At 42.4% G+C, this 25,258-nt stretch overlaps 1 protein-coding gene and 1 long non-coding RNA gene across 5 annotated transcripts in view; one reads left to right on the plus strand and one right to left on the minus strand.

Moving 5' to 3' along the window:
- Window positions 1–25,258, minus strand: part of armc9 (armadillo repeat containing 9) — a 135,236-nt gene that overhangs the window by 69,492 nt on the left and 40,486 nt on the right. For all 4 annotated transcript variants that reach the window (XM_008120018.3, XM_008120017.3, XM_008120020.3 and 1 more), the window contains 8 exons: window positions 16,973–17,007; window positions 15,939–16,050; window positions 14,206–14,298; window positions 13,605–13,695; window positions 13,252–13,375; window positions 6,529–6,668; window positions 5,660–5,736; window positions 2,923–2,997 (listed from right to left, as the gene is read on the minus strand). In XM_008120018.3, coding sequence (XP_008118225.1) covers window positions 2,923–2,997; window positions 5,660–5,736; window positions 6,529–6,668; window positions 13,252–13,375; window positions 13,605–13,695; window positions 14,206–14,298; window positions 15,939–16,050; window positions 16,973–17,007 — 747 coding nt within the window. The remainder of the gene's footprint in view (window positions 1–2,922; window positions 2,998–5,659; window positions 5,737–6,528; window positions 6,669–13,251; window positions 13,376–13,604; window positions 13,696–14,205; window positions 14,299–15,938; window positions 16,051–16,972; window positions 17,008–25,258) is intronic.
- Window positions 7,969–11,392, plus strand: LOC134297926 (uncharacterized). Its single transcript, XR_010004899.1, has 2 exons — window positions 7,969–8,431; window positions 10,976–11,392. It is a non-coding gene; the product is annotated as an uncharacterized LOC134297926 (long non-coding RNA).

The following is a 25,258-nucleotide window of genomic DNA, read 5'->3' on the forward strand; positions in this document are numbered from 1 at the left end:
TTACGAGCAGCCGCCGCAGAGCAGACAATTGACTTCTTTTCTTATCCACTGCCCTGCAGTTCCATTAAGGCATCCATTTATCACACGTAATTCCCCACAAGGGATAAGACTGATTTGGGCCAGAGCACTCCGTGGCCTTGCAACCGTTTCTTTGGAAACACTAGGCACAACTCAGCTTTGCCTCGAGTTTGCTGGCGTCTCTCCATTTTCCTCAACAGAACCTTGACTGTTTGCACTGAGGCAGAATCAGATGAAATTTCCAGTAGGCAGGCAGACCTCAAAACATGGAAAATCGGTCTTCCTGGCCTGAGGCAGACTGCAACCGCTGAGTGTGTTCAAGAGAGGGGCAGAGCAAAACAGAGCCCACATTCAGGGAATGTCTCTGTTATCATTTTACTACATGGTTAATGAAGGAATCATAACTGCCGGGAAGCTCATATCAGTGGGACTTGTTTTCTGAGTTTACTGAGGTTAAAAAGCAAAGCATACAAAGATGACATTCATACACATTTATGTATGAATTAAAATTGTGTATTTATATTCCTATAGATGCTCAGGCCAGACAGAGAACTTGGGGAGTATTGTGACTCAGCCTTTGTGTGACTCTGATGAGGATTCTGGGATGCTGTTTTAAGATGATGGGATTCAGATTCAGGATGAGTTTCAAGATGACTCTGATGGGAATTATGGGATTCAGGTGAAGAGTGTTCCTGCGGTGGGAGATGAGGAGCAGGGAGGCTTCCCATGGGAAGAAATGATGTTCTTAATGATGATGGTTCTCAGGTGCAAGAAGCAGAAAGGGAGAGTAGCTCTCAGCCTGATAACACTAAGGAGCCCTGTGGCCTTGAAAGTGATGAGGCTGCATCTCTAGATCGAGCTAACTTTGGAATTTCAGGGGTTGCGCAGAAGTCTCAGAATAGCAAATAAGAGGGAGTTCAAAGGGCAAAGAAATGCCTTCATGTTATGCTATTAAAACAGTCTGCTGAGAGGGAAATCTTCGTCAAAGCAATTTCCTTGCTTAAATCAAGAACCAAGTCTGCTTTCCTATATTATCTTGTAGCCTGGATGTATCCTCGTTTCTGGGACTTTGGCTTTGTTTTAAGGACCTTGCTTCATGCCTAATGTTTCCATGGATTTATCCTACAGCCTTATTTTTGTAACTATCTTTTGGAACTGAACTTTTACCTTTTATGAACTATCTTTTCCCTATTTCCTAATAAACTACAAAGATTACTATCTGTGTGTAGCCTGGTGTCTTTAGCAAGGTGAAGCTAACCTGAGGTGCGACAGGGAGGATGCCAGAAAGGAGAGAGAAATAGCATTCAATCATCCTGATAGTGGTTGGAAATCAATCACCGCCAAGAGTACCAGGCCCAACAAATTCTTGACTTGTCTTGCAGACAAGTACATTGTCCAAACAGTGGAAGAGGGAAAGAAGCAGCCATTTTAGATCTGATCGTAATGGACAGTCAATGATGAGAAAGGGATGAGATCCTTTGGTGGGAGTGACCACGTTCTCTCATTTGTAATACAGTGATATCACTTTTGGGATGTAAAACATGCTTTACAATCCCAATTCTCCAAATCTTTCTATCTAGTGCATCGAGTTTTGCTTTGTGTCCAAATAAGAATTGTACTACTGTATCAAATAACTGTTATGGCCTGCATTTTTATGGCCCAAATTATTTTTTCTGTTAGATTTTTAGGACTATGCATAGTTTTAAAAAAAATATATACTCACTAAATATCTTCAGCTTGTAATATTCCCAAATACATATAACTTCCTTCATGACTGAGGATTTTAACTGTATTTCTGCCAAAGAGCTTCATTCCTTTTGACTGATTATGTAGCACATTGAGATGTCTTAATTAAATATTCTTACAGTATTCAATAAGGTTTCAGTGCTTGATTCAATTTTCCAACTTTCCTTGGCATTTTACAGTCCTGATATGTTTCCCCTAATATTACTAGTATTATTGCAATAGCAAATAATGAGGAGAAGGAATCATCATGAAAGTCTGATAATCTGACAAATCTGACAAAATCTTCTTTATTTACTGCTAAAATGGTTAAGAGGGCCGCTGTTGTCATCATCATCATTATCCCCACCAATATTCCTATCCTTCTCCAATACTGGGACATATAATAAAAGTTCTCCTGGGAGTTCTCAGGATGTTAAGAGAAAGCAAAATCAGTTCTCATGATAATTTACCAGAGGGTGCTCCTGAAAGAAGTGTGGGGGAGTGAGAGTCTTTCCCTAGATCAGAACGGCTGCAGCTGCACAGAGAGAGAGTGAAAGAGAGACAGACTCGCTTTTCCCAGCTGCTTTGAGATAAGCTCGAAGAACCAGATGTAATGGCAGTGATGTCATGGGAGGGAATTGAGGCTTTTAAGTGGTTTTCAAGCGGACCGCTCTTTGTGAGAATAATGTTGCATTTCAAGTGGGAACAACTCTATGGCCTTGTTTCAAGTTTCTGGATTTGGGTCTTGTTTGTGTTTGCTTGTTTAAGCTTCAAGTTTATGGATTTTAATTCCTGTTCATATCTTCATGGTTTTCGGTTTGGTTTATTCTCTGTTTTGTTCTCAAGTTTTGGATATAACTTTGATCAATTGTATGGAGTTTGCCTTGTTACACTATATTTACTCAAAAGTGAAGTTCAAAGTTTTTGAATTCCTGTGGTTCGATTCATGGACCTGATTGTCACCTATACTCAGCAACTTTGGATTTTCTGGATTTGTCTTTTGTATTTTTTTATTGTTTTTATTGGGCTCCTTATCTTTTATATTTTTCTTAATAAACTTTACTTAGTGGATTCTCTCATCACTGCATGGTGACTGAGTGAAAAGGTGCTGGGGTGCAACATTTCTACTACTAAGGAAAAAAACGCAGAAAAAGTACATTGCAGGGCTGGCTCTCTCACCATTGCTCGAGCTTCCTCTCGTATGGACGGAATAGCAAGGATGCTGTAAAGTGCTCCATTCACATAGGGATGGATCTGCAAGAGAAGGAAAAATATATTTTCAACCAATTGAGACACCTCTTTCTGTGGCCCAATTGCCCCCACTTCTATCTCATTAATGCCCAAGAACGACATCTTTATGCTGCATTCTGCACACAGCCAGAGGAGCTACTCCATCTCACTACAAAGTGAATGAGAGGGATAAGTGTGAGCCATAAAATGTCCAATTTCACTTTGAAGCAGACTCAAGAGTAGACTTTAAGCAAGGCATCATCTCTTCAGCCTCTAATGCAATCAACTTTCTTGATAAAGGGCTTAGCAAGAATACCTGAAATAATCTGAAAGGCTTTGAACACAGTGTTCATTTTAGTTACAATCTTTATATTTCCCCAAAGCACTCTATGTATAAAGACAACTAAAAACATAAAAGTTAACAATGTCATCAGACATAAAAGCAATTGTATTCCCCGACTCAAATGCACATCTTATTTTCCTAGTATAGCTAAGCCTAAAATATGTATAATTAAAATAATCACATACATTGTACATTCAGGTATAGTATATGTGATTATTTTAATTATATGTATTTAAGCTTATTGATACTAAGATACTATGAATGGAAACTAACAAAATTGTTTTCAAAGAGGACATCTTAACAGTTGTCAAGATGGGCAAAGGAGACTTGAATCAATTGAAGTTTCGGGAGTCCTTATGAACATCTCCATGCAAAACTGATTACAGTAATCCCATACAGATGTCAGTTATATGAATGAATAAATGGAAACCTTTATCTTCCAGCAGTGAGTCAAGCTGAAAAAAAAATCTTAAGGTGGTCAGCAGTCATAGCTGCCACCCGTTCATTATGCCCAAGTTTATTACTGTCATCCATCCCATTGTGACAGCTCAGACAGCAAGGCACTATTAAAATATGCAAGAATTGTAATTCACGAAGTATTCTCAGTTTTGAATGATCCCAATGAGGGTGTGGGAAGTGGACGACGGGATGCTCCAATTCTCCATATGCTGGAAATCTGAAATCAGGAGGTTCACATCTGGGTTTGTGGAGAAGGCCTGGAGCACAGCGAACTCCGTGCCTCGGGATCCAATTGAGGTTCAAAGAAAAGACTTTGCCAGGGCTTTAACATATAATCCCAGGAACCGGCAGTCTGAGGTCTCAAAGGGCAGCTGTCGGGCATTCCTTTTTGGGTTAACGAGGAAGCAATTCTGAGGAGGAGGAGGAGGTCGGGGAGCAAGCCTTTGCAGATAATTTTATGGGATGAAGAACTTAAGTTGGCCATCAAGCAACTTTCAGGCAGAGCCAAACATTCAGGATTATATTATATAGTTTAAGTCTGAAATCACTACAACACACAAACTCTCTCATGAGCTCAGATGGTATTGTATTTTGGCGTTGATGTCAGCTTTTGTGGAGAGGTGGCTGCCATGGTAGCAGAAATGGTCAACATTTTCTATCATTGCGCCATTGAGCTGTATTTTCGGCATTGCAGAGGGATTGGTTGGTGCCTTTTGCTGGTAGGGCACTTTCGTTTTTTTGATGTTCAATGAGAAGCAAGCATTTTGTATACTTCTGCCTAGAAGGTGTTCAAAGTAGGTCTTCCTCTGAATAAGCACAAACATTATCATCAGCATATTGGAGTTCTATAACTGAAATTGTTGTGACTTTGCTCTTGGCTTTCAGCCTGCTGAGGTTAAAGAGCTTGCCACCCATCGCATAGGTGATTTCCACGCTGGTGGGAATTTCCCATCAACAAGGTGCAATATCATAGCGAAGAAGATGGAGAATAAAGCTGGGAAATAACACATCCCTGTCTGACAACTGATTCCATCTTAAATGGGTCACTTTGGGAACCACTGCTGTCCAAGACTGTTGCCACCATGTTATCATGGAGGAGCCACAGGATGCATTTCTCTTGGAGCTGCCGTGCAGTGAAGATCATATTCACTGCTCCTCTGGAGGGATGGAAGTTATTTTGGGATTCAGGGAGGGTGTCTCTGAGACAGATAGAAGGTGGGTTGCGGAGATTCTTGTGAGGATTTCCCCAGTGGATGTTAGAAGGGAGATACCTCGATAGTTTCCACGGTCTGTTCTTTCTCCCTTTTTGAAAAAGGTGATGATAATGGCATCTCTGAAGTCTATGTCTATACCAGGCATGACCAAACTTGGGCCCTCTAGGTGTTTTGGACTTCAACTCCCACAGTTCCTAACACCCGGTAGGAGTTGAAGTCCAAAACACCTGGTAGGCCCAAGTTTGCCCATACCTGGTCTATACCCTAAGATAAAGTATTTGTGAAGCTGGAAAAAAATCTAGATACCTAATCACAGACTTATCAAGCTTGGGTCTTTATCTAGTGACAAAGCACACACCGGAGCACATTTGAGACACCATTTGTTAATTGAATTTCTGTATGTATTTGTTCCAGAATGCGCATTTATTAATTCTGATCAACTTAATATACAGGTGTAGGCCAACATCGTGATCACTTCTGCCCACTTTTGGATGGGTCAGCAGACCTCATTTTACACCTCCCTTCACCCCCGAAAGTTCCATGAAGTTTTAAAATGAAACAAAATCAGCAGGTTGTAGGTTTTACTCATTGGTGTCGTTCAAATAGTAGATGTACTTGTTAACATCAACCCATACAACAGCGTAAGTTCTCTAGTTATCTATAAATGTACCTCGTGATTCTCATGGCCCAGAAGATCCGAGAGAACTTTGAGTACCTCATTTGCAATCTTCACACACATTTTCTTCCCTGTGAAGAACCAAACATAAAATACGGGATTCAGTGGAGTCAAAGGTAAACTCTGCATTCCAGACAAGCACCTGTTATCAACAAGTATGCGTTATCACAAATAGCCATTAGCAGTTATTTAAAGAATAGTAATCAGGAACTGAACCATAAGTCAAGGCCGTGATCGCATTATGCAAATCTGAAGCAGTTGGCTCATTACCTGAGTGTCAAAGAGGGCAAACGTCAAACAGCCCAGATGTAAAAATGATAAGCAAGTAGCATCAAAACACGGAAGGATTATGGAAATTCATAGAATCACAGGGTTGGAAGAGATCACAAGAGCAATCCAGTCCAACCCTGTCATGCAGGAAAACCCAATCAAAGCACAATCCAACCTCTGCTTACAAACTTTCAGAGAAGGAGACTTGACTGGACCATAAGGTAGTATATTCCTGTAGTGAACAGGCAGTTCTTCTTAATGTTTAGATGGAATCCTTTCCTTGCAATTTGCATGTTCAGCTTGTGGTCTACTAAAGACACTAGATCCCTCAGAGATTTTTGTCAGAACTTATGCCCAGATAGATGTGCTGTTGCTGTGTGCCGTCAAGTCAGCTTCAACTTATGGGTTTTGTGGGCCAGATTTATTCAGAGGAGGTTTGCTATGGCCTTCTTCTGAGGACTTGCCCAAATCAAGTTTCTATGGCCATTCCTGGGTCTCCTAGGGTCTTAGTTCAATACACAAACTCCTACAGCACCCAGGCTGCCAAGACTTGTGGTAATGCAATTTTTCTCAACCTCCTGTATGCTGCATACCTGCGCTGCGAAGGCAAAGGTTCATGAGCAAGGCAACTGAGTAAGCCAAGGTGTAATCAGACATGCTGTCTGTATCCTTCAAGGCTTCCACCAGCCACAGAATGAGCCCATCCTTGATCATCACCGACTGCAAAGCCCGCCTAGCAATTCAAAGACAATAATAGCAAAACATTAGGTTGAAGATCCACCAGCAGGACACTATAGAAAGGTGATAATTTAGCTCAGGCAAGGGCAAACTTTGGCCTTCCGGGTGTTCTGGACTTCACCTCCCACAATTCCCAACAGCCTACTGGGCCCAAGTTTGCCCATGCCTACTTTAGCCCCTTTCTTATTGTTTACTCTTTCCTCCCCAAAGAAATCTTACTCAGTCACGTATTGCAAAATGAAAATGTCAAAGTGTGATAGAAAAAGAACTGCATGTAATGGAGCAAACCTGAGGTCATATCTGGATTTAGAACTATAAAACCAGCCTATGGTTTTTTTTAAATAAAAAGTTCTGTAGACCAAGATTAGAGGATGGGCTTAATAACTGGCACTCACCGTGCAGTCGCTCCTGGCTGTCTGCATGGTTTTATTCAAACATACAATCTTACAAAACAAGGAAAGGCCAAAAAATGAAATTGAGAGTACAAAGAAAAATGAAACAAAAACCACTGCAAAAAAAACAGGACCAGGAACAATTTTCCAATATATATAAAACTACAACAGCTAACACATCTTTACCTACAACATGCAACTCAAACATTCTACTAAAATTAATCTACAAACCTCACACTCATTGCCTGCTGATTTTAATGTCCTTATTATTCCCTCTGAATGTCACTTTATTTCTTAGGCACCAGTCCCAAGCTCTACAAGTATCTCAGCACTAAGGTGAATGGTTACTTGGACCAAGGCTATGTGGAGATGAGATGACTAATGTGTGGTGTCCATGCTTTGCATGTAGCAGGTCTTAGGTCCTTAGAGATGGAAAGAGAACACAATAAAATTGACACCAGCAGGATACCAATCCTTCATACATTGTGGAAGTGAAGCTGGTCTGCTATATTATTATTGACAAGTGCTGCACTGGAAGCCTTTGACTGGTTTCTCAAATTTGCTGCCTTTAATAGACCTTCATTTGTCTTTGATGAACATATGTTTGGCACACATACAACTGGTACTACCAAGACTACGAGCCCCTGAATCAACTGCTGAAGGGTATATCAACACTTAAGTAAATTTCATTAATTTCAGAGAATACGATATTTTGAATGATTGATTGGATTTAGGCCCATCTTCTGGGATGGGTAAACACTGTAGAATCATAGAATCATAGAGTTGGAAGAGACCTTATGGGCCATCCAGTCCAACCCCCTGCCAAGAAGCAGGAAAATCGCATTCAAAACACCCCCGACAGATAGCCATCCAGCCTCTGCTTAAAAGCCTACAAAGAAAGCCTCCAAGGCAGAGAGTTCCACTGCCAAACAGCTCACAGTGAGGAATTAATGCATTTTGAAACCACTTTAACTGCTGTGGCACAATGCTAAGGAACCCTGAGAGATGTAGTTGGAGAGACATCAGCACTCTTTGGTGGAGAAGGCTAAAGATCTTGCAAAACAACAACTCCCATATTTCTACAGCACTTGCCACAAGGAAGCTAAAGGTGTCTCAAACTGCATTAATTCTACAATGTAGATGCACCCCTAGAAAAAGGTGCATGCCTCCATCCTGCCAATCACAGATGACAGCATTTCACAAGACGGCTCAGAGCCTTAACTGCAGAACAATCAGCGCATGGTCTGGCCCTTGTGAGCAGCATGGGGCTTATGCAATGGCCGGAAGTCCTTTATCTGGCCAAGGAGGAGGAAACCAGCACCAAGAAGAACAGATGAGAAGATTATTGCACTTCGCTCGTGAAGCCGTAAGTAAGCAGCCCTCCTGATAGTAACGAGGTTAATGTTTTACTCGCTTGTTGAAAAATCTCATTCCCTTTTAATGTCTTTGTACCTTTCACTCCCTTTATTCAAATGTTTAGATAAACCAAGGTTCATAAAAACAGCTAGTAAAGTGACGTATTTATGACTTGTAGATGCCTTTATTGGCTTGGAGCATACTGTGTAGAAGATCTATCCTTTCCCCAAACACTTGGTTCAATTTAACTCTTCAATTGTCCTGCTTACTCTGCCTTGGACAAAACATTGTTGTTGCACACTTTAATCTTTTTTCCAGCAAAGGGGCCTATCACTCATTGTAATTTGAAAATAATCACACTTTTTCACTATAAATGAAGGAAAAAGCTGGAAATATTCAAATTCATATTCCAAAGATGGACACAAGCATTTGTGTGGTGGCTAGTCAGTTTACATTGCTCTCTGCAGGGCTGCATTTTGAAAGAATTCAAACGTTTCAAGTGGTTAAAAATGCAGGAACCAATGTATTCTAAGGAATAAAGCATTCTGATCATATCGTCTTAGTGATGGATGGTGGTTTACGTTCAGGTTTTCTCCAGAATGCAGCTCATTCTAGCCTTTTTTGGATGATTACACAGGGAGAAATGGCTTCTCCGGTGCTTTGATGGAGCAGCTAGCTAAACAGCAAACTAAAAAAAGGAACAGAGATGATACTGTGCAACAAATGCAAACCCACAACCTTTGTGGACATATAAATATATATACTATTACAAAGGATAAGGTGCCTTGGCTTACTGTACTGTATATACACGGAGTTAGGAGACCAATCAGACTTGGAATCAAAATGCCTTATCTTTGTAAAGATGCTTCTCTCCTTCTCTCCCTTTCATATAACACTAGATTGAAATTCACTTCATGGAACTGATGGATTGCAAACCCACAATAATCAAAAGAATATGCTCCTTCAGAAAGCATATTAAATTACAGACTCTGGTGTCAACAGTATATGGCAAAGACCACTGTTTTTAGAAGGTTTATGAAAAGGTAATTCACTTATATAGGGATACCTTTGCAAGGAGAAAAGATTATTATTATTATTATTGACTTATTTCTATCCTGCTTTTCTCCCAGATCGGGACTCAAAGCGGCAAACAACATGTAAACAAAAACATAATCATAAAAAATAAACATAATCAAGTAATGATATATAATATTATACTATACTAATATTATAATACATTGTATATACATGTAATATTAATAATATTATGATGTAATACAATGTAATAATAATTATAATTCACTATTATAATTGTATATTTATATTACATGCAATATTACTAATAATATTGCGATATAGTTGTATAATATAATATATTGTATGTATATATACTTGTAAACTGCCCTGAGTCCCCTTCGGGGTGAGAAGGGCGGTATACAAATGTCGCAAATAAATAAATAATAAATAAACCACAACTTCTCATAAAAATTATAAAACGCACAATGCCACAATAAATAATTAGCCTGACACAGTTTGAACAATCAATAGAACTAAAATCTCATCTATGTTACACACAATGCGGTCACTGTTGCTTGTTTTTGGTCTAAAATTATTTAGCCGCTTGTCAGTTTTTTTATTTTATCAGTTTTATACTTGTTTATTTATGCAATGCTTTTGACACAAAATAAATAAAATCTCATTGATGCTTTTCTCCTTTGAAGAAATTGTAAATACAGTGAACCCATACACCACTAAAACAGACCAGGACTTTCAAATGAGAAGTGTGTCAATCATTTTGACTAGATGAGATGGAGCAATGTGGCAATTATTTAATGTAGAAATATGGTTGCGTAAACCAGTGGGAAGGGGTACATGTTGTCAGTTCCATGCATCCACAGATTCTGTATCCACAGATTCAACTGACAACAGCTTGAAAATATTCTCCTCAAAATTCCAAAAAGCAAATTTTGATTATATCTATATATATAAAAGGAGAATGGTATCGCTCTACCGGGCAAAACAACAAAATTAAAGGCCCCTCAACCTAGAAAATTGACAACACAACCCCTCATCCACGTCTCTATGTTCTTACAAACAAACTACACATCCCTAGTAGAAAACGTCCAGGCTTTGAAGCAGCGAGGCTATTCACTGCAATTCCAATTGGCCACAGCAATGTGTGGCAGGGCACAGCTAGTCATTTAATATAGCAGATTTCATTTTACTACACCATTATACATCATGAGACTTGAGCATTTGCAGGTTTTGATATCCACAAGGAGTGGAGCCCTAGAACAAAACCCCAGTGGATACCAAGGACCCACTGCACACTCTTTACAGAGTTAGGGTTACAAGAATCACTGTCATGTCAGAAGAAATGGGTGCAAGATCTGTTTGCCAAAGGTACAGTAAGCCGTGGGACTGGCTGGAAGAGAACGTACTCAAAAACCTAACTGAATTAAAATGCCACTTTTTATAAGTTGTTATACCAAAGGTACTAAATGTCTTATAACATTTTTTAAAAGTACACTGCATTGCTTTGCTATGGTTACAGGTGACGAATGTATGGACATCTTTGCTCTCACTCGTAAAGATCTGTGTCTGCGCAGAGATTCAAATGGAACATTTTATCACAGGGATTTGAGGTGAAAGAGCTCCCCATCCCTGCTTCCGTGCACAAGCCTAAATGGCAATGCTAAATGGCCCGGGCTGTGGCGCAGGCGGGAGAGCAAGCCAGCTGCAATTAACTGCAATGAATCACTCTGACCAGGAGGTCATGAGTTCGAGGCCGCTCGGAGCCTATGTTTGTTTGTCTTTGTTCTATGTTAAAAGGCATTAAATGTTTGCCTATATGTGTAATGTGATCCGCCCTGAGTTCCCTTCGGGGTGAGGGCAGAATATAAATGCTGTAAATAAATAAATAAATAAATAAATAAATGCTGCTGTTCTTTCACCCAACAGCAAAAACCAGCACAGGCCCTGCTCTTTGTCTTCATGGGAAGTTTCCCATTGCCTTCCTCTATGGCTGGGAAAGTGTGAAAACTACTCATTTTCCATGGCTGAGAGGCATTCAAACTGGTCTCCCAGAGCCCCAGTCCAACACTCAAACCAATACACCATGCTGGTTCCCAGTGCCTTCTAGTCTACTCCAACTTATGGCAATCCTATCCTAGTCCTTCTTGGCAAGATTTCTTCACACAACTGGTCCACCACAATAACCATGCTCCTAAAATTGATAGTCCACACAAGGCAGGCATGGGCAATCTTGGGTCCTCCAGGTGTTTTGGACTTCAACTCCCACAATTCCTAACAGCCGGTAGGCTGTTAGGAATTGTGGGAGTTGAAGTCCAAAACACCTGGAGAGCCCAAGTTTGCCCATGCCTGACATAAGGTATTTGCAATCATGGACCACTTCCAATTACAAGGGTACAATAATAGATTGCTGGCTTATTATATTAAACCACACATCACCTGCCAGTCTTGCATTATTATTTATTGAATGCAGACACACAGGATTGTCATCTGCAGAACATGAGCAAAACAACTGCAAACCTGCATGCAGATTTGTGTGCTATTCTAACCAGTGGCCAGGCATTTCAACTCACAACATCACAGTTGTTCTGATTTGTTCCTTTTTGAAACTGAAATACCATCTCTTTCAGATCTTTTGGACAAAAAAGGAGGATTTTTGGATTTATAGGCTGAACACTCCAACACCACATGGCCTCAACTCAAAAGGCAATACGGTCACCTGCAAAGAATGCTAATGACACAGTGTTCCAAACTCCCAGATTATATGCAGTTCAGTTTCATCTCTGAAAAAAGGTAGAAGCCAAACCATTTTGCTCGTGATATATATTTTCAAGTTCTGTTTCTTCATTGCTTCAATAAATACTGTATTTACTCACCTTTTTCTGGCTAAATTATCTTGCCAAAATTAAGGTGCTCATTAGAATCATGTAATAGAGTAATCTCAGTGCTGAGCCAAAGCAATAGGGGAAGTTGCTTCATGAGCACTTGAAGCTCCTATTTGAAGTTTGTCATCTGTAATTTAATTGCCATGGTTCAATGCTGTTATCCTGGGATTTATAGTTTGGTGAGGCATCCAGAGAAGACTAACTACAGTCCCATCACTCCATAACATTGAGCCAAGGCAGTTAAAGTGGATTCATTGTACAGCATAGATGCGCCCCTAGATTTCTTTTCTATTGCTGGAAGCTTTGGTGTTCCAACGCAATTGTTTTAAACGAAGAAATTCTAAGCAGGCAGCAACTGTAATGGGCATATTAAAAAGAGTGCACTTTTTGCTGCTGTGCATTACACTAGTCAGCAAATACTTTTTTTGGTTTCAGGGTTTTGAAAATTGAGGTGTGCATTAGATTTGATGGTGCATTAGACTTGAGTAAATATGGACATATCTTGGAAAATACACGTACCTTTGTTTTAGGATCTGATGAATCTAATATGTGACATCCATGTGCAAAATGTATTTTAATGTTTTTTAATGTTGCCTCATCTCTCTGTATCAGTTGTGTCTTTAAGAATTAAAAAATTGTCCAATTAAAGATACTAATTAAGTACAAAACCAGACACAAAAGCATGATATAAGTAGGGGGTTTTAGGGGCAACGAAGGACAGCAGCTAAGCCAGTAAAGCCCAGCAGAATCCTCCTCTATCTCTAAGTGATAGGACTGCCTTCCTCCATCCACTCTAGAAGACTTTGATGAGAGCTGCATGACAAGCCAGGGCTCTCCTTTCACCCTGAGCGCAGCCCAAGGAGCCTGCCTTTCCCTTCCCGCTGTCAGCAGGACCCTGCAAGGCTTTCATCACCTGAGGCTGAGTTTCTGCAAAGCTCCCAGGACATTCTCTCGGGTAAGAGAATACTTGTCCTCAGCTTTCAGCCTCTCTTCCAGCATTCGGAGCAAGCGGGGATTCTGGGAAAGATAAAGCCGACCTGGAAGAAAAAAAGGGAGAGGAATCAGATTTGGAAGAACAGCTGGCCTCTTACTTGTCCTTAAAAACAGTTTCTAACTGTTCCTATAACAACATCAAAACCAGTTGTCTGGCTGGCTGCTCAAAGTTCTTGCCAGCACTGATTCATCCAAACACCTGAACCTTCTCTGACATGAATACACAGGCCATCAGTTCCAGAAAGGCAGTGATTTTTGCATTTCAGGTCTTACCTTCAGCCAATGAGGCAAAAGCATTGATCAGCCTGGCTGTATACTGACGAACCACCTCATTCTTCGACTGTATCAGCATCAACACACTTCTCTGAAAGAGAAAAGGAATGCTTTATGAAAAACTCTGCCATTCCGAAATGAGGGAAATTTTGTCTGTCTGCCTGCCTATGTGTGTCTCTCAACAGGAATGAGAACAAAATGCTCTCAGTTGCTCATTTATGCTTGGATGCAGAGAAATTCAATGGTACCAAAACTCAGCCGCATCTGGACTCACAACACTCAGGTGTAACAAAAATGAAATAATCTGTTACACAAACAAGGCCATTTGCACAGTTCTGCATGAAGGCGATATCCCAGCAGCAGATGGAAAAGAAAACAGACCTTCCAAATGGACCGTCTCCCTACCCCAAAGCAGTCTGGACCGACTGAAATGTGACAGCAAAGCTTGAATCAAACTCTTGTCAATGCACAGCTTTTTGCTCATGTTGGACTTGGGAGATCAACTGACCCTTTCAACTCTACAACTCCAAGAGACTTTAAGCTTCATGTATGTTAGCCATGCAATTTATTGCTGATTAAATGAATGTCTACCACTGCCAACCTGGACACTGCTGTAGCAATCCAAAAGGTCATTGTTGATATAAGCCTGCAGCACTGTGTCCCTCTGCTCACCGGGGTGAGATGTTGTCAAACGCTGTGGAAGAAGCACAGAGGAATTTGTAAAAAACTAATTCATTAGAAAGAATATTGAGATACAAGGAGAAGCCAATCCTTTTTCTATATCTCAGAAAACTATCCTCTATGACAGTGGTTCTCAACCTGGAGTCCCCAGATGTTTTTGGCCTTCAACTCCCAGAAATCCTAACAGCTGGTAAACTGGCTGGGATTTCTGGGAGTTGTAGGCCAAAAACATCAGGGGACCCCAGGTCGGGAACCATTGCTCTATGATAATACCAATAAAAATATTACTACTGGACTCAGAACTCAGCAGCCAGAAAAACCCAGCTTCCATCCACCTCAGCTCAAAAACCATACCCTTCTCTTATTCTTACCGAAATGGCAGGCATTTACTTGGGAAACACAGACTCTTAAGGAACCAGTACCAGTCCAGCTTTACTGCTCCAGCTTGACATCAGAAGCATTGAGTTAATAAAACCTCCGCATTTACATTTTAACTAGCCTTCCCTTACAACTTCCCAAATAATGTTCAGTTATAATAATAACTTTATTCTTATATCCCGCTACCATCTCCACGAAGGGACTCGGGGCAGCTTACAAGGGGATCAAGCCCAGCATAAACAAGGATTACAAAGTTACATAATTAAAAACATATAACAAATAAACTATATATGTATATACTCGAGTATAAGCCTAGTTTTTCAGCCCTTTTTTAAGACTGAAAATGCCCCCTCGTCTTATACTCGGGTGAGGGTCCTGGTTGGCTTATATTTGGGTCAACTTATACTCGAGAATATATGGTACATTTATTATTTTTCTCTATTATTATTGGTATTATTACATGTATTATTTTTCTCTATTATTGTTGCTACTATTACATTTATTTTACTCTATTTTGATTATTATTATTAATACATTTATTATTTCACTCTGATCTTATTATTATTATTGCATTCATTATTTTACTCTATTTATTATTACATGTATTATTTTCCTGTATTTATTATTATTATTACATGCATTATTTTACTCTATTATTATTAAAAGGATACATAAGCACATTTACATTGAAGAAGATGAGAATAATGATTTGATCACAGTTGGACAGTCTTGTCTTAAATTTGAGCTTTATGTAAATATTCAAAAACATTGAACCTACTGATGCTTCAATGAATGTAATTTTATTGGTATCTATTTTTATTTCTGAAATTTACCACCCTCGGCTTATACTGGAGTCAATGTTTTCCCAGTTTTTTTATGGTAAAATTAGGGGCCTCAGCTTATATTCAGGTCAACTTATACTCGAGTATAATTCAAACAATTAAAACCGGAAAAGTAAAACCATTATAAAAATACATCAATCAACATCAACAACCAGTAACCGGAAAAAGTGGGCATGTTCAGTTGTATGACACTTTTTTCCTGGTTAAAAGGGAACACAGAACAGAAAAATAAGGTGAGAAACCAAGCACAGTTGGAACACTCCTGTACCATTTTGAGCTTGGAAAGGTCAGCTAGAGGGGAGAAAGGCAAGATACCCATTTAATAAATCAAGTAGGCAACGGAGTTGAGTTCACCTCACAAACTTGACCTTTTGCATCATCCCTAATGGCTTTAAAAGCATGTGTTCACCTGCCTGTTCCTCAGCTCACCTACCCAACGCAATGCTTGCAGGAGAAAGGCTTTTAGGCGGTCATTGCCATCCACCAGGTCCTTCTTGAGCTTCTCATAATCCAAAGAAGGCAAGAGGGGCACTTCTTGTACTTTCCTGTTTGTAAGAAAGAAACAAGCACTTATGGGAAACAAGCACGTATGGAGAAGAGCAAAAACTCTATGACAGGTAGAGGCAGATTGCAACTTGTAATAGTAGTTCTTTAAGTGGTTCCTTGCAAAGTCCTTAGGGCTGCCACAGTGAAAACCAGAGAGGGCTCCTGTCCTTTTAAAGTAGGCATGGGCAAACTTGGGCCCTTTTCCCAGGTGTTTTGAGTTGAAGTCCAAAACACCTGGAGGGCCCAAGTTTGCCCATGCCTGCTTTAAAGGTTGCGCAGAAGAAGAAGAAGGGATTTCAGCTGTTTGCCACCTGGTTACATGAAAAGCCACATTGGCTGAAATTCTTCTTTTGATGCATAAAAAGCCTTTTCCAGTTCTCATTCTGGTAACTTCACTAGGAATAGATGTCGGTGATCAGCACCTTTCGAGAATGTTTACATTTAGATTAGTTTTGCCACGTTCTGTATGTTTAAAGGTGTGCCCACTCTCACTTTCCTGCTTATATCAAGCTTCCAACCAGTGCAGCACATCTAGATAGGGAAGAGGAGTGGAAAGGCACATAGCTAGAGACAGCAACTGTCTCAATTGTATAACTGCAGAGACAGCCCAAAGAGCAGGAACAGGCTTATCACACCTTCTTTTGTTTGGAAGAGACATGTTTTCATTTGCCAAGAGATGGGTGGTACAGATGGAGGCATCCTAGCTTCCCTAAGGAGGGAATTCCAAATCCAAGCAGCAAACGGGAAGGCCCTGTCTTGTGTTCCCAACAGAAATGCTTCAAAAGGTGGTGAGACCAAGGGCTTCTCCCAAAGATCTCAGAGCTTCAGCAAGCTCCTCTAGGAATGTCTTTTCTCCTTATCCAACTACTTTTCAAAAAGTTAATCAACAAGGAACACTAAGTTTAAAAGGACAGTACTTACACAGGAGCTAATGATGCTCTTAACATGTTGGCAGCCTGCATGAGAGACAAAGAGAGAGTGCACACACAGAATATTAGCCAACAACTGTATGTTGTGTTCTATAAATTATAACAACCAAATGCCATTGAATTCCTTTTTGTCTGGTCCTAGAACACCATAGAGTTGCATTGGGGGATTTAAGCAATTCCCCAAAAGGTATCTTCTCAAAGAATTTGCTAAGTCCTCCAATGCAGCTCTAGGGTAACTTCCACAGGACACATACCAGATAATCAGCTGGAGGACTTTTATAAAAGAGAGATGGGTTCCATGATGACAGGGGACTTACTGTATAAGAAAATCCAAGATATAGGACCAGAGATTTAAAGATGGGCTTAAAGCCAACCTCAAAAACTGTGGCATAGACACTGAGAACTGGGAAGCCCTGACCCTTGAGTGTTCTAATTGGAGGTCAGCTGTGACCAGCAGTGCTGCGGAGTTCGAAGAGGCACGAATGGAGGGCTTAAGGGAGAAACGTGCCAAGAGGAAGGAGCATTAAACCAACCCTGACCAGGACCACCTTCCGTCTGGAAACCAATGTCCTCACTGCGGGAGAACATGCGGGTTAAGAATAGGTCTCTTCAGCCACCTACAGACCCACCCCCCAAAACACCAGAAATGAAAGACAATTGTCCTCAACCTATGAGGGATCGCCTAAGTAAGCAAGGACCACATAGCCTTCCCCACCCCACACCCTTCATACATCCCCAGCTCACATTTTCTGTGTTCCTAAATATTTTAATTCAAAGATCCTGCAGGGTCTCTTCTCCCCACCCCAAAAATCCCTACTATCCCTTGGAGAATGCAATATACCCCAAGACATCAAAACCCCAGTATCTTTTTATTGTCTCTTTTGAGACGATGGACTACGTTTAAATGATTTGGAGGTGTGCCTAAAAAGCAGAAAACCAAATCATTCTGTGCAAATCTTCCCACCATCCATCTCAGTGATGTCAATGGGTGTCATTTATTCCCGGAATATTCATTGTCATCGTCTTTTTGTCACAATTATGTCGCCTTGCTTTGTGCGCTCCTTCCTGTCTTGCCTTCTCTTATAACGCAGGGCCTTTCATGGCACTCCCGCAATCAGGGCCTATTGTTAAGGCATTTGTAGGGGAGGACAAAAGGCATGAAATGCCAAGGGGAAGATCAGATTACTCCCTCCGACACACCATCCGGACGCATGGGGTTTTGCAAAGCCATCCTATGTAATCCAAGGAGCATGGCCCTCATAAATGAAGGTGTGTATACACACACCTCTATAGGAATTCATTTCATATTATGCTTAAATCAAAGAGCGATGATACATAATCGTCAATTAAAAGCCCTAGAGACTTAAAACTCAAGTTTCCCCCCAACACAGGGATTGCCTTCTCTGGCAGAGATGCCCTGCAGATGCATTGTGTGTTCTGCCTAAATTCTTTTTGCCTTTCATTCGTTTATCTTCTTTTTTGTGAATACTTTTGATTAATACCAGCAGCCCTTTTGTTTGGGCGAGACCCTTCCCATCCCCGCCCAACCAAAAGACAGCTAATTCCCACAATAAAAGAACGCTGATTTGAACTATCCTAGATAGTGCTGTGTCCTATCTTGAGAGGGAAAGAAAGAAAGAAAAAAGAGAAGGAAAGAAAAAGCACCCATTATGTTAACTCGCAAAACTCAATTATTGTGACACACTGGGGAAAATTAAGACAGCATTGGACAAAGTAGCTGGAAGGCATGGTCAGGCACAACCAGTGAGAATGGCAATGTAAAAGGTAGAGAGAGGGTTCATGTTCAGGATTCCAGACAGACAGCCCACCTGATCATGTCTGGGCTATTATATTTCATTCCTCCTTCCCATGTTTGCTTCCCACCTAAAGGAAATGTGCATTTGAGGCCCTGAAGAACATAGACTCCTAATGTTAATTGTTTCAGGAAGGCAGTTATTAATTGCTGCCAAGTTGAATTCAAAGTATGGTGATCTCTGTGAATGAGACTTGCAGATTCAGAATCATGGTTTTCTAGACTGAGTTTATCTACATGGGTGACCCCTTCTACCTTTGTTGTTGTTGTTGTTGCTGTGTTACTGACTTATTGTGACCCTAAGGCAAACCTGTCACAGGGTTTTCTGGGGCTGTTACCAAGCATTATTGTCTTTTTTAATCAGTCTTGTCTTCAAGCCTCGTGACTTGAAGGTTGGGCTGCTGACCTGAAAGCTGCCAGGTTCGAATCCAACCCAGGGAGAGCGCGGGTGAGCTCCCTGTATCAGCTCCTGCTCCATGTGGGGACATGACAGAAACCTCTCACAAGGATGGTAAAACATCAAAACATCCGGGCGTCCCCTGGGCAACATCCTTGCAGATGGCCAATTCTCTCATTTCAGAAGCAACTCTGGTTGCTCCTGACACAGAAAAAAAATGATATGTCCAAAGTACGAGTGTCTCGGTCATTTTGGCTTCCAGGGAGAGCTCAGGCTTGATTTGCTCTGGGATCCAGTCATTTGCCTTTTTAGCAAATAGGACTAAAAATAGAAGTCCAGGCACGGAGTTGCATATTCTTGGATCTGTCCATGCCTTCAATGTCTTTATTTGATCCACTGAGATTGCAGAAATAATCACTGTGCATTTTTCTAACAGGACAATAAGCAGACATAATACGAGATACACAATTAGGTGCACAATGCGGCTATTCACTAGGTAAGAGTGGTGTTGAATACCCACTGTGTATTAGGTGAGTATAGATTGATACCATGCAAGCATAACCAAGGATCTTGCCCTGTTTGGTCCCCTACATTTGCATAGAGAGCTGATGACAACTTGTAAGAAAAATTAGTAAATTGATTACACAAAGGGATCCCTTGGATACAATCCTACTGTTTTATGAGGGAGGGTTGGACAGCTCTAAACAGAGATGCACCATTTAAAAAATAATAATAAAAGTCAGGTCTGTTTCCGTTCCTAGGCTGCGGATTTGCCGTCGGCTTGGCCAGCCAATATCCTCTCTTCCTTGCAAAGAATGCACTGTCTGTGGGCAATCTGGAACTCTCACAAAGTCCTCTTGACAACGATGTCTGCATGCAAATAGCCATCTGGGCTGCAGTAGGAACAGCTCAGAACCATAAGACTTGCAAACAGCATTTTAGGTGTTAGGAATGGTGGGAGTCAAAGTCCAAAACACCTGAAAGGCTGAAGTTTGCCCATGCCTATTGCTAGACTTAGGTGAAGATCTGACACTCCAAGGCTGATCACCATGTATATAATTCTTTCTAATGCCTTTTCCAAAACAAAGGGTGGAATAATGCCTACGACGAACGACAGGCCCTGCCTGCAGGTTAATATCTCTGGGACAAAGACATATGAGGAAGGAAATGGGCCACGATGGGCATGGGGGGAATGATAAATGGGGCCATTATCTTGGTAGATCCACTACAAGTTAACCTTCTAGGCCACGCAATCAGTCTCTGCAGCATTCCTCCAAAACACGTCAGGACCGGTTCAGCCTGTACTTGTCCCAGTATGTGACAAAGCAGTGATCAGTACGATTTACTATGCTGAAATCCACCCATGAGTCCCCATCCCTGTCATAATGAATCCTGATGCAATCTCCTTAAACATATATTTTCACTATTCCAAGACTTCAAGTTGAGAACAAAGGTCCCCACTCTGTTGTCGAAGGCTTTCATGGCTGGAATCACTGGGTTGCCATGAGTTTTCCAGGTTATATGGCCATGTTCCAGAAGCATTCTCTCCTGCCGTTTTGTCCACATTTATGGCAGGCATCCTCAGAGATTGTGAGGTCTGTTGCAAAATAGGCAAGTGGGGTTTATATATCTGTGGAATATCCAGGGTGGGGGGAAATAACTCTTGTCTGTTTAAGGCAAGTGTGATTGTTGCAATTGGCCACCTTGATTACCATTGAATAGCCTTGTGTCAGGACCCAGGCTGCAAGGCACCAATAACCATACACAGAGGCCAGAATCTATCTAATATCTTTATTGAAGGAATATATAAAGTTAATAAAAACAAGTGTAGAAAATAGTCCAGAATTAGACCTTTCAGGAAAGGTCAGAATTAGTCCAAAAAAGCAATGTCCAATAAGAAATATTAAGGTCCAAAGTTGTAATCCAATAACCGAAACACTCACTTTGCCAAGCAAAGTGAGGGGAGATGACAAGGTCCTTTAGTCCATGAAACTTGAGCGAGGCTAGGAAATAACTTGATACTTGAAACAAGGCTTGAACGTGGAACAAGGTAACTAGGAACAAGAACAAGGTCCGTGGGATAACTTGGTAAAATCCGTGGTACAAGGCAAGGATTGGTTCTGGGAAACAAGGCAAAGTCCGTAGGTAAACAAAGGCTGGGAAGCAAGGCGAAGGCTGGATAGCAAGGCAAGGCTTGAGCGAGAGCGAGGCTTGAATCGGAGCGCGCTGTCCAGACACGACCCGCTCCGTAGGCTGACGAATTGACTCCGCGAAGTTACTACGCGGGTAAAACACCTAAATAGAGTCTAACTTTCCCGCCGAAGCAGTTCTCTGGGAATCAGAACCGAAAGCTAAACTCTGAGACCAGATGTGAGACTCCCCAAAGATTCTCACGAGAAGCAGTCTTAATTGGCCACATTCTTAGCTGCAATCCTCGCACTCCTGCGCGAAGCTGATTCCAAACTTCTCTGTTGTTTACAAAACTCCCGCCGCAAGAACACGGGAGAAGTAGGCTCTGGGCTTGTTTGACATACTTCTGGGAGACAACTTTCTTGCAGGTGCAAGGTTCCCAGATCTGCCTGGGAAAGATCTGACTGAGAAGAATCCAGTTCAGACTGGGAAGGTAAAAAACCCAAGTTTTCATCTTCATCAGGAATTACAATGTCCTGAGCAGGACTACAAGGCCCATGGGTCATCACACTATCCCCCTCCTCAAGGCCCCTCCCAAACTGGGGCCCTCTCCCCGAGGCGCGAGGTCGCGGTTTGGTGGGATAGGTCTGATGAAAGCGACGGGTTAGATCAGGAGCATGGACTGTGGAGGCGTCTTCCCAAGAGCGTTCCTCAGGGCCAAAACCCACCCAGTCAATGAGATATTGTAGGCGGCGGCGGTGAAAGCGAGAATCCAAAATGTCCTCAACCTCGAACTCCTCCTCCCCATTCATCAAAACAGGAGGGGGGGCCGGTTGGTCTGTATCAGGTCGCACACCATCCGCCGGAAGGAGCAGGGAACGGTGAAACACTGGGTGAATGCGCATTGAACGCGGAAGTTGGAGTTTGAAAGTCACGGGGTTAAGTTGCGCCACCACTGGATAGGGGCCAATGAAACGGGCATCTAACTTCCGGCAAGGGCGGTGGGAGGGCAGGAAGCGAGTGGACAGAAAAACCCGATCTCCTACCTTGATTTCGGGGCCCGGCTGGCGATGTTTGTCAGCGTGGCGTTTATAGTCCTCCTTGGCTTGATCCAGTTGCTGGAGCAAAAGTTGTTGCACCGCTGTGAGTTCCTGCAGCCAATCCTCTGCTGCGGGAACTTCTGAAGTTTCAATGACAGGGGGGAAGAAACGTGGATGGAAGCCGTAGTTTGCAAAGAACGGCGTTTCTTTTGTAGAAGCTTGAACTCCATTGTTGTAGGCAAACTCAGACAGTGGTAACAGAGAAGCCCAATTGTCCTGTTGGTAGTTTACATAACAGCGAAGATACTGCTCCAAAGTGGCATTGGTGCGCTCCGTTTGCCCATCTGTTTGGGGATGATGAGCTGAAGATAAGCGAGAGTCTATGCCCAATAGTTTTTGTAGTGCCTTCCAAAAACGAGAGGTGAATTGAGATCCACGGTCTGTGACTAAACTCTTGGGCAATCCATGTAGTCTGAAAACATGTTGAAGAAATAGATCCGCAGTTTCTTTGGCCGTGGGGAGGCCTTCACAGGGAATGAAATGGGCTAACTTGGTGAAAAGGTCCACCACCACCAAGATCGTGGTGAATCCACAGGAAGGTGGTAGGTCAGTGATGAAATCCGCGGAAATTATTTCCCATGGGCGAGATGGGGTAGGAAGGGGGTGTAAAAGCCCTGAGGGCTTCTCCCTTCGTATCTTGGAGCGCTGGCATACTGGGCAGGTGTTGACATATTTTTCCACATCCTTGCGGATCTTGGGCCACCAAAAATCCCTTAGGATCAAATGCATAGTTTTAAATAGTCCGAAGTGTCCTGCTGGTTTGCAGTCATGACACAGACGAAGCGCTTTTTCCCTGCCCGGTCCGGGTGGGATATAAACATGATTTCTATAGGAGAGCAGCCCATCTTTAAGCGAAAAGGGAAAGTGCAGACCTTGGCGAAGTTGGTCCTGCGCCCAGGCATCTGCTTGCTGACTAGCCCTGATTTCTTGAGCACAGATGGGTCCTGGAGTAGGGGAAGTTGAACCAATGGGAATGGATTTGGTGTTCCCCACCGTGAGCGTGGCAAAGTTCTCGGGTTGTAGCAGTTGGGATTCAAAGGTCTCCTTGCGTCCTGCAGCGTATTCCGGTTTACGTGACAGGGCGTCTGCTTGCTTGGTTTGGGCTGGGGTCACATAATGGATCTGGAAGTTGAAGCGTTCAAAGAATAAAGCCCAACGTTGCTGCCTCTGATTTAGTTTGCGGGCAGTTCTTAGATGTTCTAGATTACGATGATCAGTGTGGACTTCAATGGGAAATTTGGCCCCTTCTAGCCAATGTCTCCAAGTTTCAAAGGCTGCCTTTATGGCCAGTAGTTCTTTTTCCCAAATGGTGTAATTCCTCTCTGGTGTGGTTAGTTGACGAGAATAAAAGGCACAGGGATGGAGGTGATCTCCCACCGGTTGTAAGAGTACAGCCCCAATTGCCACATCAGAGGCGTCCGCCTGCACCACAAAAGGGGTTCCAGGATTTGGGTGCTGTAGAATTGGCTGGGAGGTGAATAGTTTCTTTAGTTGCTGGAACCCTTTCTCTGCTTGATCAGTCCAGCGGAAAGGCTGCTTTCCACGGATGCAGCTAGTGATGGGGTCGGACCAGCGGGCAAAATCTGGAATGAACTTGCGGTAATAGTTCGCGAACCCCAAGAAACGCTGCACCTCTTTCTTGTTAGTTGGCGCCCGCCATTCCAATACTGCTGAAACCTTGGCTGGATCTATGGAAAGCCCTAGAGGCGAGATGCGGTAACCAAGGAAATCTACCTCTTGTAGATCAAAGGCGCATTTTTCCAGCTTGGCATAAAGTCCATGATCCCGCAATCGTTGTAACACCATTTTGACGTGGTTCTCATGTTCTGATTGTGATCTAGAAAACACCAAAAAATCGTCCAGGTAGATTATCAAGAACCTGTCTAGATAGTCCTGAAAAATGTCGTTGACAAAATGCTGGAACGTTGCGGGGGCTCCGCATAAACCGAAATTCATAACTCGGGACTCGAATAATCCGAATTTGGTCTGGAAGGCGGTCTTCCACTCGTCCCCTTCCCTGATGCGAACTAAGTTGTAAGCCCCCCGAAGATCCAGCTTGGTGTAAACCTTGGCTCCTCGAAGCCGATCCAGTAGATCCGAGATTAAGGGCAGGGGATAGCTGTTCCGCTTGGTGATATTGTTCAATGCTCTGTAGTCCACCACCAAGCGTAGTTCCCCTGACTTCTTCTTCACAAACATCACTGGGGAGGCGGCTGGGGATTGAGAGGGTCTGATGAATCCCTTGCGAAGGTTTGTCTCTAGGAATTCCCTGAGAGCTTCTTGCTCTGGTTCAGTCAGGGAGTAGAGATGCCCTCGCGGGATCGGGGCCCCCTCCACCAAGTCAATGGCACAGTCATAAGGTCTATGTGGGGGTAATTTTTCGGCTTCTTTCTCATTGAATACATCCCAATACTCGGAGTACTTCTTTGGCAAGGTGATGATGGGCTCGGTGTCTGTGGCGTGGCATACCTTGGCTACGAGGCAATGGTTTTGGCAGTACGGTGAAGCAAACTGCAGTTCTCTGTTGGACCAGGAGATGTTAGGGTCGTGGAGAGTCAGCCATGGAATTCCCAAAATCACAGGGAAATGGGGAACCTCGGTAACAAAGAAGGAAATCTCTTCCATATGTTCCCTTATCCACATCCTGGTGGGTTCCGACCACTGACTTACGGGGCCCGTCTTGAGGGGGCGGCCGTCTATGGCTTGCACCACACGGGCATTCTTGAAATCATGATATTGTAATCCCAGAGAGTCGGCATACTCTCTATCGATGAAATTGTTGGTAGCTCCAGAGTCTATCATGGCGTGGATCATGACGGGTCCCCTTTTTGCTGACCA

Source organism: Anolis carolinensis, chromosome 3 (genome assembly GCF_035594765.1).
Source record: "Anolis carolinensis isolate JA03-04 chromosome 3, rAnoCar3.1.pri, whole genome shotgun sequence".
Taxonomy (NCBI): domain Eukaryota; kingdom Metazoa; phylum Chordata; class Lepidosauria; order Squamata; family Dactyloidae; genus Anolis; species Anolis carolinensis.